The sequence below is a fragment of the Gobius niger genome (assembly GCF_951799975.1).
Source record: "Gobius niger genome assembly, chromosome: 23".
Lineage (NCBI taxonomy): Eukaryota > Metazoa > Chordata > Actinopteri > Gobiiformes > Gobiidae > Gobius > Gobius niger.
The window spans coordinates 5008303-5023374 of NC_136874.1; the positions used below are offsets into that span (position 1 = coordinate 5008303).

At 39.9% G+C, this 15072-nt stretch overlaps 3 protein-coding genes across 4 annotated transcripts in view; 1 reads left to right on the forward strand and 2 right to left on the reverse strand.

The window, feature by feature from the left end:
• The window catches only part of tgds (TDP-glucose 4,6-dehydratase), a 305863-nt gene that overhangs the window by 129587 nt on the left and 161204 nt on the right, over window positions 1-15072 (reverse strand). The window lies entirely within an intron of this gene.
• LOC306981903 (uncharacterized protein) lies at window positions 1374-7097 on the forward strand. Its single transcript, XM_079581638.1, has 6 exons — window positions 1374-2451; window positions 5041-5150; window positions 5719-5844; window positions 5913-6019; window positions 6173-6354; window positions 6890-7097. Exons 1-6 carry the CDS (start codon window positions 1504-1506, stop codon window positions 7049-7051), a joined length of 1635 nt encoding a protein of 544 aa, XP_079437764.1. The 5' UTR covers window positions 1374-1503; the 3' UTR covers window positions 7052-7097.
• LOC306982047 (uncharacterized protein) lies at window positions 10958-13841 on the reverse strand. The gene is made up of 5 exons (XM_079581809.1): window positions 13654-13841; window positions 12547-12826; window positions 11515-11549; window positions 11285-11438; window positions 10958-11208 (listed from the first exon to the last, which is right to left on the reverse strand). The coding sequence occupies exons 1-5, from the start codon at window positions 13748-13750 to the stop codon at window positions 11130-11132; spliced, it is 645 nt and encodes a 214-aa protein (XP_079437935.1). The 5' UTR covers window positions 13751-13841; the 3' UTR covers window positions 10958-11129.

The following is a 15072-nucleotide window of genomic DNA, read 5'->3' on the forward strand; positions in this document are numbered from 1 at the left end:
GCTCAGTCGGTCGAAAACCCAGCTAAAGAACACACAGTGCATTTTTGCACCGAGTTGGACACGAAACAAGAAATACAACAGGACGACGAAGACGACTTGGATGTTGAACTGGCAGAAGAAGTTGGAGAGGATGATTTTATGTCGACCGAGCAAAGACCAGAGCTTGTAGATGGACAAAATGGCGTTGAAATGCAGGAATTGAAGACTGCTGACAAACATACAAACAGAGATGGGGAAGCGACGTTTGGAAGCATGGTTGTCAAAGAGATTGAACACGATAACATAGATGTACAAGAGTCCGATATTGATTTGAAGTCAGAAGAGGAGACAGCAGCAGCAGTACAAGATAATTTGTTGGTGAAAGAAGGTGAGGAAGAAGTCCCAAAAAGCAATGGAGGAGAGGAAGATGCTACGCAAAATGAAGAAGTTGCAGAAAAAACAATTACCGAGGAAACCACATCCATAGAGGCAAGTTCGCCAGAGGAAACTACGTCAACGGAGGAAAAAGCGACTGGAAATGATGAACAAGAAGTTGAAAAAGTTGCACTAATGTCAAGCAATAATGTTGAATTGCAGTCAAATGAAACTGAAGACTTTGATTTCGAAGAAGCAATTGAGCAAGACGTTATACAAACTGACAATAGCGTTGAAGTTGCAGTAGAAGATAACGAGAAATTGGACGAAGAAATAGCTGAGCAAGACCAAGACGTTGTGACTGTAACTTGCAATGAAAACTCTGCAACGGATTCAATAGAAGATAACAAACAAAGTAATGGAGAAACTGAGAAAACGAGTCAAGTTTTGGAGATTGATCAAGAAAAAGCTGAAGAGAAAACGTTCTCAGACGAGCAGACAATTTTGGCAAGCAATGTTGAGTTGGAAGAATCGGAAACCCCTGTATTAGAGGAGAATCAGTGCTTACTATCGTCTGAAGGTGAAAATGTTAAGGAAATTGAAAGTACGGCCTCCAATAGTAAAGATTTTGAAACAACAGAGGAAGTAGTAGTTCTGCAAATCAGTGAACAAGACCAGAATGAACCTTGTCAAGAGACATCGCCATCGGAAAGAGGACAAACTGAAGAAGTTGATGATTTGAAGTTGGATGTAGCTGTAAAAGAAGAGCATGAAAATATGTGTGAGACTTGCCAAGAAAGTTTACCATCAGAAACAATTATTCAGAACAGTGAATTGAACAGTGACTATATTGGGGAATCGGAAAAGATTGATGGATTAAAAGATGAGGGAGAAACAAAGATTGGTGAAATTTGTGCTGAACAAGTTGAGGAGGGCATTGAAGGTAACCAAATAGATTTAGACACCAAAGTTAGCTGCGAAGATGTTGAAATGCTTAAGGAAGAGGCTAAAATTGAGCAAGAAATAGAGTTGATAGACACCACAAAGTGTGAAAGTGTGGAAGAGGCAACTGAGGACGCCATCTCGGTTGAGTCGAACCTGAATGAGAAGGAAGAGATAAGCCAGGATGACCCTAATGCTCCAACTTTGATGGGAGCAGCAGTGACAGGTGAAGCAGGTGGTGATATCAAGTTAATGGCCCAAGACGATCCTGAGGTGGCATGCAGCACAGATCAAGAGGCAAGTTTAGGAGAGGGACTCTCTAAGCAAGGTAACGACGAGGTAACACAAGAAAACAAGAGTTTGGATGCTTGCAAACTGAATGAAGACGTTTGCAGGCAAGAAACTGGAGAAGAGAGTCAAGATTTTTGCGGGGAATTGGCTGAATCTGTTGTTGAAGCAGCAAAAGAGGAGTGTTTTGATGAACCAATGGCTACATCGTTTGTCCAAGATGTTTTGCAAGACATGGAAGATGAACCGGTGACAGTGCTGGATGATATTTTTGATGAGATTGAGGAAAGCAAGAATGAAGAACAAGTTGAAGAAATAATCCCAGAAGAGGCAAACGTTGTGCCGAAAGACATAGAAATTTCAGAAGGTATAGTTAAAGAGTTGAAGCAAGCGATGGAGAATGGCAGTTTAGTATCCCCTGAACCGCAGCTGGTGAGGGGAGAAGCCAAAAAGTTGTCGGCAAGAAGGAAAGACACAGACTGGATAAAAGTTGATCAAGCAAGCGACGAGGCAAGCATTGAAACCAAAGACTGGAAAAAAGAGTTGAAGCCTCTCATTAAGAAGGAGCTATGGGACAAGCCAGGGGGGAAGAGTCCGCCGAGCAACGACGACTGGATCCGAGAGTTGAAATCAGTGATAAAGGACGACTCGCTGCCCAGGAAACGGGACCCAAACGTGAAGAAGAAGCGCGTGGTGTTGTTCGAAGATGGCCGATCGTACGTGCCGCAAAAAGAGCTGTTCGGAAGTCGGAAAGAGGAGATCAAGCTCATCTCTCACACCAAAAAAGTGGACGCTCCGTTGTTGCCGTTGAGCAGGGAGGGCTCGACTTCAGATGATCAAGACTACAAAATCTCTCTGTATGTCAAGGTGAGTCTAGATATTATTGTTTATGTCACTGCACTCATCAGATCTAATGGTCATTTTCATATTTGAGGAATGTGCTAGTCCATTCTTGTAAAGACAGATTTTTTACCTTGGCAATAAGTATTTTTTATATTTTACAATTGAAGACTATATTTGAAATGTGCCCTCTGTATTCAACTAGTCCAAGGGTTCCCATGATGGGAATATGGACCTCCAAGGTGGTCGTGAGACACTAAAGATTGATCTAAGATACAGTTTGGTATTGTATTTTGTACTTTAATACAGTATATCAAAGTAAATTGTATAAAACAATATTATAAGCAACTAAAATGAACATGAAACCAGATTTTAAAGGTCTTGACCCATGAAATAAGTACAAGGGGTGATTATATTGTACGGAGAGGGTCCCATAATAGTTTGAATCAATATTTTGGGGCTCGTGACCTGAAACGTTTAGCTTTAATCAAGCTGTCAGAACAAGCAGTGCCCCGAGATCACGTCCAGAGTACCTTATTGGGGGATTAGCCTGCATGTTTTAGGTGGACGTGGAATGTCATTGGAAAGCCGGCCAAACACAGAAAGGTCTACATGTCTGTGGCGTTAGAACTGAACCTTGGACCTGGCATTTACATAAGGTATCGTTGACCAGCACAGTGACAGTGAATGAGCATTGTGGTGTTTGGCATTCGCTGATTAACTGTGATGGAGAGTGATCTTCCTTAATCCCATTTGGAGAGTGAATTCCTAATCTGGAGCTGTAGCAGTCTGCAAAATCTAATTACAGGCATGTAGGACCGATACCAAACAGCTAAAGTACAGTACAACTTTATGGTGAAGTAATTGCAACTATAGCCTTATGACAATCCAAAGCAAACACTTCCTGGCTTCTGAAGAGACTCAGACTGGACCTGTAGCTACAGTTGCCATGCAGACATTTGTATTTTAATAGATTAGTCATGCGTTGACAATATAATAAAAACAATTATCGACCTGCTCATTTATTTCCATTCAGAGCAGGTATGACTTACTCTAACATCGGAATAGGTGCTTGGCCTTGGAGTGGTTCATTTTGAGCTCATTCTTAAAGAAAAGAGATTTAGCGACAAAGGCGTTTAGTCCGTACAAAAATGTGTCACCATAGGCCAGTCTCACAATGGGAGCTTTGTGTGTGGAGCTTACACTGAAGGGGGCTCGGAAAAGTTATTAAAAACAGGAAAAACTACTAGGGTTCAGTGTTTAGGTCAAAGATGCAAGGATTTTGTTGAATTTATGCAAGGCTCAGTGGGCATTTATTCTTCCCAGTGTGACGCAGTGCAACCTATGTAACAAGGAGACTGGAGGTTCAAATTCCTGCTACACTTAAACAACATTTACTGTTCACCTGATTGCTTGAGAGAGAGTGTATTTACAGGAATGACTTGTGAAGTGACTGGTTGAGAGACAGATGTTCGCACCACTGTAGACACAACATTATACTACTGATAACATTAAGCCATTTCCACACACAGACCAGCCTTGTAGGTTGGAAAACAGGGTGAAGTGTTGTTGTCGAGCCGAGTTTAAGCTGATTAAGCCTCTCTTTAGCGCCGCTGTGGAGAAACACACTTATAGTCACCTCATTGAAATGCATTATGCTACCATCGCAGAGCAACATATTCCTGAACCTTATCGAAAATGTACAAAACTGTGGTCTAAACAGTTGTAATGTGTGGGACTTTTGGCCGTGCTGTAATGAAATATCTCTCCATGATCCACCACATGCGCTCACACTGAGTCCAAACACTGGGAAAGGCCACAAACGCCCGCGCACTGGAAACAAAAGACCACTCACTGTCCGCACTTTAGGTCTTGCTTTTAGATCCGGTTCATTCCTGAAATGTCAAGAGACTTTTACAGCTCTTTTGTGTTTTATGGTACTTCAGCTTCATCCTTAACTGATCAATCAATTTCTTTATACATTTTCTTTCATGTTTCTCCCCATAACAAACTTTATATAATGTTTCTTGTATCTGGCCAATAATTCTCAAATGTCAGCCTTTCTTTGATTCCTGCTGCATGTCATATTCACAACACAAAAGGGGCATTGTCTAAAGGCGACAGCAGCATACCAAGTCAAGACTCAGTTGAAGACAAGCTCAACAGACAAAACATCGAAGCGCTTGGCTACAAAAACATGACCAATTTTGAATCCCGTGGGTATTTTTGACGCTGCAAAACAAAGCAGTTTCATAGTGGAGTGACGGGGAAAAGGATAAGAGGAGGCCATGTCCTGGTATGAAAATGCCGTTCAAAAACTGGACTTTCCCAAAATAGAACTGTTTATTAAGGTAAGAAACCTGCAGATTTGTGTGTGGTGTTGTTATGCTTTTGTGGTTTGAAGAGTGTGCATCTTTTCTTGGCTTTATGTGTTGCTTGGTACTGATTTCAATAGTTAGATGTTGCTTTGCGGTCGCCCACTGCTCCTGACAGGTCAAATACAGAGGACACGTTTGTCTACAGGGATAATAAATTACACACATGCAAATAGTAGTTGCAGTAGCAGCAGCAGCAGTAGTAAAATTAAAGTATTTATGTGTCTGTATATAATTGCAGGCTGGCAGTGATGGAGAGACCATTGGGAACTGTCCGTTTTCTCAGAGGCTCTTCATGATCCTATGGCTGAAGGGGGTCATCTTCAACGTCACGACTGTCGATTTAAAACGGTATGAAAGTCAAACTATTATGTTTTGTGTATATGTAATAAAAACAGTAAAATGTTAAAGTATGGATTGAAAAAAAACACGCACATTTTGCCTGCTTCACAAAAATATGTTATGGTAAAGGTCGTATTGGTAATCCACAGTGCCATATATACAGTATTTGGAAAGGTCTTGTAATAATTCCTTTTTAAGTGACACAAAACTTAAACTCAACCAATTATCCTGTAAAAATCCAGTACAGTACAGTAAGTACAGTATGCTTACAAGTGACAAGGTAATCAACAAAAATGCCATATATGCTACACTTGGAAGGGGTTTATAATAATCTCTTTTGAGGTGACACAAAACTCTCACTGGATTATTATTATCCATCATTTCCACTATCTGTAGACTTAATTTAAACAAATTTTACTATGAAAATCCATGTTCAATAGGCCATCAATCGTGACTGTATCTTTGGTTTGGACCCATCTAAAAAACAACTACATCACTACAGAACAAATGTTTCTTCATCAATGATCAAATTATTACAATCTTTGCTAGCTTGTTTTCTTTCTTATATTGTCTTCAGGAAACCAGCCGATCTGAAGGACTTGGCTCCCGGCACCAACCCTCCATTCATGACTTTCAACGGTGAGGTCCGAGTCGACGTCAACAAAATCGAGGAGTTTTTGGAGGAAAAGCTGAATCCCCCTCGGTATGAAAAACACCGAAACAGTGAACAATTATACTTTTGCACATTTGATTTGACTTTGTGAATTGCAGGTTTCCTAAATTGGCTCCCAAACATCCTGAGTCCAACACAGCGGGCATTGACGTCTTTGCCAAATTCTCAGCTTACATCAAAAATCCAAGAAAAGACACCAATGAGGGTAAGATTGGACCAACGTTTAGATTTGGCGTAATATAATAACTACTTACATTATGATTCATCACTGTTCTTTCCTTGGACTAAACTAGGACTATACAAATTGAGATCATTTTGTCATTAAGAGCATTTCTTTGTTAAAATCCCTCTGTTTCAGCCTTAGAGAAAGCCCTGTTGAAGTCCCTGCGGCGTCTGGATGAGTACCTCAGGACCCCTTTAACGGACGAGATAAACGCAGATGAATCGGGCGACGTCCCAGAATCCACGCGGAGCTTTCTGGATGGAAACGACCTCACACTGGCCGACTGCAACCTGCTGCCCAAACTACACATCCTCAAGGTACAATCAGGCTCTTTAATGTTCACAGTACGGCATGCTTCGTGAAACTGCAATTGCACATAAAGATGCACTGTCAAATGTTTAAGATCATTTTCCACAGTAAGCAGCATGAGTGTTAGCTTTTAGCTTGTTGTGTGTTCTAGAGAATGAGTATAAAGAATGAAATGAATGTCCAGACGTGTAGGATAGAGTTGAATGTGTGTTTCATATGGTTCAGTTTCCACAAGACAATAGAGATCGCAATGTCGCCACATCCAGGGCATTGGTAGGCACATTAAAGTGCGTATGACACATTAGACACAATTTTTGCTAAAACATAGTGAAAGATTGTACCCAGCTTTCTCTAGCTTGGACATTTTTGTGATGTTTATAGTTTCACTTCCAAAAAATTAGAAAAACTGTTCTGTTCTGCTTGGGTCCTGTTAAATGCTGGTCTACACTTGCATATTTTCGTCCTGATCTGACAAATTTGGGTATATATTGCTTTACTTGCTTTGTTCCAGCACAGACCTTTATTTTGTGCATGTGTTTTTAGGTTGTAGCAAAGAAGTACCGCGGTTTCGAGATTCCGGCGGAGATGACGGGTTTGTGGCGATATTTGAACTGCGCCTACCAGAAAGAGGAGTTCACCAAAACCTGCCCCGACGAGAAAGAAATCCACTTCGCTTATTTGGACGTGGCCAAGAAGATCAAATAATGCCGTGTTTTGGTCTGAATACTTTGTACTCATGTTATGTCTTTTTACCGTATCCGCCCTCCATTTTAGATTGTGAGGGGGTTCCCACATCATTTGTGCGTACTTGCTGGCTGAGATGCACAACTTTCCTTTAACCATTATTAAATAGAGCCACTAACAAATACGTTTTTGTAAATTAAAACATGGCAGGACCCATTTAGACAATTGGCATTTTTAATAAATAACATCGGCCGATTAGTAGTCTGTCAATTGGCACATTTACTGTAGAAAAATAGAAAGAAATTCCAATGATGATTTTGTGATGAAAATAAGTGTGCTTAGATAAAATGCCCTATGGAGATAAAAAGTCCCACGATCCTCGAAAACTGTGCTGGTTCAGGAAGTAAAAATCCCATTCATCTTTTCCACAAACTTTCTCACTGACCGATTATTCTTAAACCTTAAAATGCACACTCCAGAACAGTAGGTGGCGCTGTGCAGATGCCACTGACTCACGACAAAGAAGCAGCTTTGTCCCCGCCGTGTTGCCGTACAGGAGGAAAGTGCAATGCTTGTGGTTTTAAAGTGATAGTCTGTAAGTTTAAATGTTTTACAAAGTTAATAGATTGTGTATACTTAGTAATGTAAGTAATATTCAATAACAATATTTCTTCTTAAGTCCCTTCCTTTTGCTGATCTCTGCAAATACATCAGGGCTTCCACTTTGGCCAATAAGACGAGCTTTCCTGTGAACCAGCCTATCAGGTCCAATCAGGAGGGAGGAGGCGGAGCTTGATCGTTGAGCTTGAGCGTTTACTTCTGCAAACTAGCCGTGGCTTTCTGGTAAAATCAGGAGGTCAGGCAGGGAAACTTGCTTGTTTACTTTAAAATTTCACTCTCTCCTTACATTGCAATCTTACAGACTATCCCTGGGCCAAGGTTCTTCGGGGGCAATTGCAAAAGACATAGTGCAGGAGGTACAAATAACAAAATGGCAAAAAATTGAAATGTCTGTTTAAAATGCCTCAGAAAATATAAATAAATATAATACTCTAAAATGCAGGCCCATAGTAGCTTCTTCATCAACTCTCCATGGAAAAATGAATGAGAAACGTACTTCCAGAACCAGAGTGGGTTGACACCATAGAGCTAAATTCACTTTTTTTTTATGTCGCTTTACAAATTTCAAAGCAGCTTTTCTTTCCTAAACCTCTGCAATGTTAATGAAACTTTTTGTATGTTTTATACACTGACAAAAATAATTGTACTCACTGTTTCAAGCCTTACCTTTGTTGTAATATTAAATAAACATATAAACTATCTAATCTCCCAAATTCAGCTTGTTATTAGTAGATTGAAGTCTGTATTAGTTTAACGCAACGGTGCGATACTGGCTCGTTTGTTTGTCCGGACATAAGAACGCTTCACACAAGAGCTTCATTCCTCAAATTCCAACGCTCTAAATCTTTTTTACGGGCAGGACTTGGGCAGAATTTCTCAGAGGACTTAGGTTTTAAGACTTGATTCTGACCTGGTTCACTCCGGGTTTGGCTTAGCGCAAGAAACGTTGTTATTTACCATAAGCTAAGTGTGTGGTTCTCCAGCTGTTCAAGGACAACTATGTTTAATATTTGACCTTCCAAACACCGCCAGGGATGAAGAGATATCGAACTGAGTCGAGAATATATCTTAATTGAATTACATTTTGTGTAAACTGGGTGTAAACCATGTCCAAACCAAAAAAAAACGCATTATTGAAGCATAAATGAATTGATCGTTGATTAAAAATAAGAAGGAAAAGAACAAGGAAAAGAAGGAAAAGGACGAGGAGGAAAAGGAGAAGAAGGAAAAGGGAAAGGAGAAGGAAAAGAACAAGGAAAAGAAGGAGCAGAAAGAAATGGCGGAAAAGAAGGAGAAGGAAAAGAGAAGAAACAAAAGAAGGAAACAGAGGGAAAGGAGGAAGAGGAGGGGAAGAAAGAAAAAGAGAAGGAAATGGAAATGGAGAAGGAACAGAAGAAGGAAAAGGAGCAGATAAAAACGGATGAAAAGGAGAAGAAGCAAAAGAAGGAAACGGAGAGAAAGCAGGAAGAGGGGGAAGAGCAGGAGAAGAAGAAGAAGAAAGAGGGGGAAAAGAAGGAAAAGAGGGAAAAGGAGAAAAAGGAAAAGACCAAGGAAGAGAAGGAGATGAAGGAAATGGAGGAAAAGGAGGAAGAGGAGGAGAAGAAAGAAAAGGAGAAGGAAATGGAGAGATAGAAGGACAAGTCCTCTGACAAAGAGAACGGTTTTCAGATTTGTGCTCAAACTGTGAATTGTGTTGACGGGTTTGACTTTAGAATCTTATCAGTGGAGAAAAACCGTCCAAAACCGTAAGACACCGAGAAGGTGTTGAGCAAATTCTACAAAAATGTCCTAAACTCACGTGCCATTTGCAGAGACACAATGAAAATATATTAAAGTTGTAATCAAAAACCAAAGTAAATATACAAAAATAAAATCCTCCTTTATTGTCACAAGGGCAGGCTAGAGCTGAACTTTATTGTCATTATTTCTAAAGCAGTCGCACACAGAGAAAAAGCCCGTGCGCCCGTCTCATTATCAGCAGAACGTCGTCGTCTGTGATTGGTCAGTCGGGGTTAATAAACGAGCGAATGAAAAGGTCCCAAAGTCCAGCCTGGCGCCGGGCGGATCGGAGCAGCCCTGGGGGAATCCTGGCCGTCTCCGGGGGCAACCGAGAGTCCTTAACATCTTGGCATGTCGCTCTGGGGACTGATTAAATTCCAGGCGTTTCGTAGATTGCAGTTTAAACAGAATAATGAGTTTGAAGATGTTGTTGGTAACGCTTGTGTAACGTAAAAAAAAATCTGCTTCCTATAGTCTCGCCGACCCGGAAAGGACGAAATGCCTGGGATTTAGTTGGTCCCGCACAGTATCCCATAGCAACCAGGAGTCAAAGCGGGGTCAGGAGGAAGAAAGGGGGACAGAGAGACCGAGAGGGGGACAACACATGGACGAGAACTTCAGGTTTGAATAAATTAATACAAAGGTCCAAACTTTTCCAGGCTCTAAAGTTTCAAGCTTCTTTTCCAGGACTTTGCAGAATGATTATTGTTTTTTGTTCACAATAGTATGCGGTTGACTTTTCTTTTTGGCAATTATCAATAGTGGACAATAATTCTGACTCTGATTAACAATTGGTTGATAACTTATGAAATTCAAGATGTGACTAATGGCAATCAGCTTAGTTATATATAAAGGCAGTGGCTTCAGAAAGTTTCCAACCCTCGTAATTATATTAGACAGCAGTCTGATACTAAATCATGCAAATGTAAGTAAATTACACTTCAATTTTACATAAAAATGTCAATTTGAACAAGGGCTGTCATATGTTTTACCCCAATACACTCCTGCACCTGAGATCCTTCACCACAACTTTTCATATAGATTTTTATAATAATTTTTGGTTTGCTGATGAAATGCGAGCATATTAATTAAATTAGAGCATTTATGTAGGCCTATATATGATCACTGCATTACTCTGATTAATTGTTGTCAATTTTCAAGTGTGATTAACTTGTTTTGACCATCTTTAGTATCAGACTTCAACATAATAACATAGAGGTATAAATACTTCCTGAACTCACTGCGTATTTTTATCCATTTTAAAAAACAATTGACAAAACTTAAAGTGCATATGACACAGTAGACATATTTTTTGCTAAAACTTAGTTATATTTATATATATTTATATTTATATTTAATTACCCAACTTTCTTTAGTTTGGAAACAGGAAGTGACATAGATAGAGGAAAATCTATGTCACTTCCTGTCAGTAGCTTCAAAAATCAACTTCTTACCAACATTACTTCCATCCATCTAAATAAGTCATATTTATTCATTAAAACCTGTCATATGCACTTTAATCCTTCCTTTAACATAAATATTTCAGTTCCCAAAGTGGAAACTAGTTTTTGCTTTTACTTTCTTAAATAAAATTGGGAAAAGGTGATTATTTCTCAAAAAAAAAGTGGAATCCCTGTCAAGAATCTTCATTGTGCTCGACCAAAAACAAACTTTCTTGTGATGTTGGTACGATTTTCATTCAGTGATAGGTACAAGGCTGTCGTCGGGATGGGAGCAAGAATGTTGTCAGTTTTGAGAGCAGTATTTCCAGAAACACACTGCAAAGGAAAAAAATACACAACATTAAGAATTTAAACATAACAAATAGTTTAAAACAGATAAACCAAAACACACCTCTCTTGTTGGGCTTCTTGTGCTGAGGAGGGAGGGACTTTTTCAAGTTTCGTCCCGGGACAACGGTGTCGGCGCGGGTCACTGTGCTGTTGGAGACTGCAGGGGGCGCTGTGGTGGCCTTCGGTACTGACGCTGCTTTGTCTGACACAGCAGGCTATAGACACAAGGCACAATCGTTAGAAGAAAGAACTCAAAAAATGAACTGGATAAAGAATTGGAAAGGAAATTACCAATCTGTTTTTCTTTCCTGGGTGACGGCCGCTTGCTGCAAACATAAATATGAGAAGTTTGTATTAGGAGTATGTTCATTTTTCCACTGACTGCATGAATGATAGAATAGAACGCCATATTTTCAATGTCAAAGACTGTCAAACTATAAATGTGACAAGAGTGCTGTTGGTCAAGTATATGCGCACCAATGGGATTCAGTATCTTCTCCATTCATCATTTAGCCTTTTATGACATATTCAAGTTGAATTTTCTCAAGATTTCCACAGTAAAAATGGTTGATATCAAGTACACAGGTAGTGGATATTATGAGAAATGATAATCCAGAAGTTTTTTGTCATATCAAAAGATATTAAAATAATCCCATTCCAAAAGTAGTATGAATGGCTTTTTGGCGTTTTCCCCTTGAATTTTCTCAAGATTTTCACAGTGAAATTGGATGAGATTAAGTACACAGATAGTGGACATGATGAGGAATAATAATCTAGAAACATCTTTGTGTCACATCAAAAGATATTAAAATAATCCTGTTCCAAAAGTAGCATAAATCCTTTTTGAATTATGATCACGGTGACAATTGTAGGCGTTTTCCCCTTGAATTTTCTTAAGATTTTCAGTCAAATTGGTTGAGATTAAGTACACAGGTAGTGGACATGATGAGGAATAATAATTTAGCACAATTTTTGTGTCAGGTTAAAAGGAATTTGATATAAGCCCTTTCTAAGTGTAGCATATATGGCACTGTTTCATTCACCTCATGGTTTAGCTCATCTGGATAATGACTCAACTTTGAACTAAAAACACCCGGGTTCACATCCCTGCATCTTCCTATTGTAGACTCACACAAGATTAGAGCAATGCGAATGTAGGATTTTTTCCCCCTTTACAATTCTTATCAATTCCAATACCTCAGTCATTATTTGGAAAGTTTATGTAATGTCTATGAACAGCAAACTACTTCTATCCAGTCGTTGGCCTCACAAATGATGAAGTACATTAAATTTTCATGCTCAATATCAAAATCAGGTCCTCACCTCGTGTCATGAAGGTGAGCCGCGAACTCAAGGTGCTGTTGATGGTTCTGTGGGCCTCCTCCAGAGCTGAGATCATCTCCAGGATCTGCTCCTTCCTGTTGGGACCTTGTCTGTGGACTGGTCTGTGAACATGCCTGTGGTCTGACCGAAGGCCTGACTCCCGGGGCGCTGGTCCGAACAGCGGTCCCGTCTGGAGTCCTGGTCTCAAACCACGCTCTGAGGAACTCGTCGGACTTGAGGGGTCCTTGTGAGGATTGTGGGTCGGCTGGTCTCGCTACGCCTACCAGACACAATATGTCAAAATGAAGATAAAACTTAAAGAAATATAGAGTTAAAGTCTCTTTAATAGTTCATGATCGCATATCGAGAAATCTAATCTATGCACTTTTGATGTGAAATTCGTACATTTTAGAGCTGCGTTAATAGGGCTGGGTACAGTTGAACGATAAAGTATGATATCGGAAAAAAAAAGATACTACTGATATAAAAAAAGTATTGAAAGCTGTTGGTCCAGGGACAGTATTAAGGTGAACTGGTTGATTCTGCTCAAATAAATGATTATTTTTTCTGTTTTTTCACCCATTTTTTATTTTATTTTTTTGCTCAATGATTGCACTATTTTCATTATTCTTTTTTATTATTTTTGCCCCAATTATATGTAATTTTCCCCCTATTTTTTTATTACTATTCTCCCTATTTTTCCCAATTTTTTCCCAATTTTTCTCCCTATTTTTTTGTTTTACACAATCCCAAATGTCCAAATTCTCTCAATTTCCCCCAAATTCTTACCCATTTTTCAAACATCTCTTGACATTGGAGATGAATATGCAAATCTTCCACATGTTCTGTTTTCTGGTTCGAGATGATATATAGGTATCGAAAAAACTATCGTTCAAGTATCGGAATCAAAAACCCAGTATTGTTAAAGTTCTGTTATTGAAAAATGTAATGATACCCAGCCCTACATGTTAACATTGAACATTTCCGATTTAAGGTATAAACTGAACATTTAAAGGTCATGATCAATGTTATATCAAAATGTGCCTCTTCTTAATCATTGTAAATAGTTAAAAGTCAATGTTTGAAGTCCATTAACAGGATGCTTACCTCTCTCCGTTGGCGCCGTGTCCACAAAATCCCCCCAAACCACGATTACCATCACAACAGCTTTCACCAGTTTACTCAAAACCGCTCTAGTTAGCATTTTCACGAGATACTCAAAGCAAACTTAAGCGCGAAAATCTAAAAAATCATATTATATCTCCACTGTCTTCTTTAACCAAACTTGGCGATCGTCTCCTCAAAATTCAATCTTCAGCCTCAAAAGTTCCTGCTTTGCATAATGTCGTCTTGGATGCGCCTCTTGGAGAAGGCTTGTCAAGTGATTTCTGAGTTCAAACGTGTTCCCGAACCCGCTTATATTGTGGTAAAAATGGCGGCGGGGGCCAATCGCGGACGCCGAGGCTCGCCGGCCAATCGTCTCGCCGGAGAAGGATGGTGACATTTGGCGAGTTTGGCTAGTGGCTTTGTATGTTTGCCCTCTTCCTGGGTGCCTTTCCCCCTGTACAAGCGGTGATAAGGTGGATGTTAATATGTTTGCTTTGAGGTCCGATGGGGAAAGAATAGCCCCTGTGACGCATTTAAGCTCGGGAGCCCAGACAAAAAGTGTGCAAATAGGACATTCAAATAGTCCTAAACGACCACGATTGAACTTTCGGGGTCCTCGGGAAGGCCACGCAAACTCCTAAAGAGCGAGAGTCGGGCGGTGCTAGCATTTCGGACGCCATTGTCAAAAGGCTAATTTAGAAACCAGACAGGAAGAAGACAACCAGGCGGAATAAAAGCAACAAAAAAAAAAGAAAATTGGAGTGATGGGGGAAAGATGAAGGGATAAAACCGAGGAGGAAATACCGGGAGTTGCCAGGAGCAGAGAATTTAGCTCCGGGAAATGCACTCTTTCAAGGCGCGGACTTGGTTTGAAAGGGAACAGTATGGGCATATATTTAAATGTACTTTCGTGAATGGGCGTTATAGAGTTGGTATGTGTACAGTAGTGTGCCATTTCAAACGCAAGGCCGGTTTTAATAGACAATTAAGTAAGCGCCGGTGGCTCAAAAGGGCCACCTCGTCGAAAGCGATGAAATACTGTACGGGGGCCGTCGCCATAGAAATAAGGCTTTCAGAACGAAATCTTCTGAGCGACGGAAAGTCCTCAAAATGGCGGCAATAACAGGGAAAGGTCATGTGACTGAGACATATTGGCCAAATGTGCAGTCAATATTCCACAATACAAAGCAAACATGGTCCTAATCTCAGTTAAAGTACATATGACAGGTTTTAATGCTTTTGAAAGTATGACTTATTTAAATGGATAACATCAGTTGTAAGTAATAATTATCATTTTATTTCAGTGAAGCAGCAATTTTAACCCATTTTTTAATTAGACTTTTTAAGCGACTGACAGGAAGTGACATAGATAGAGTTAAAGTTCCACAGTGCCTCTATCACGAAAATAGTCAAACTAAA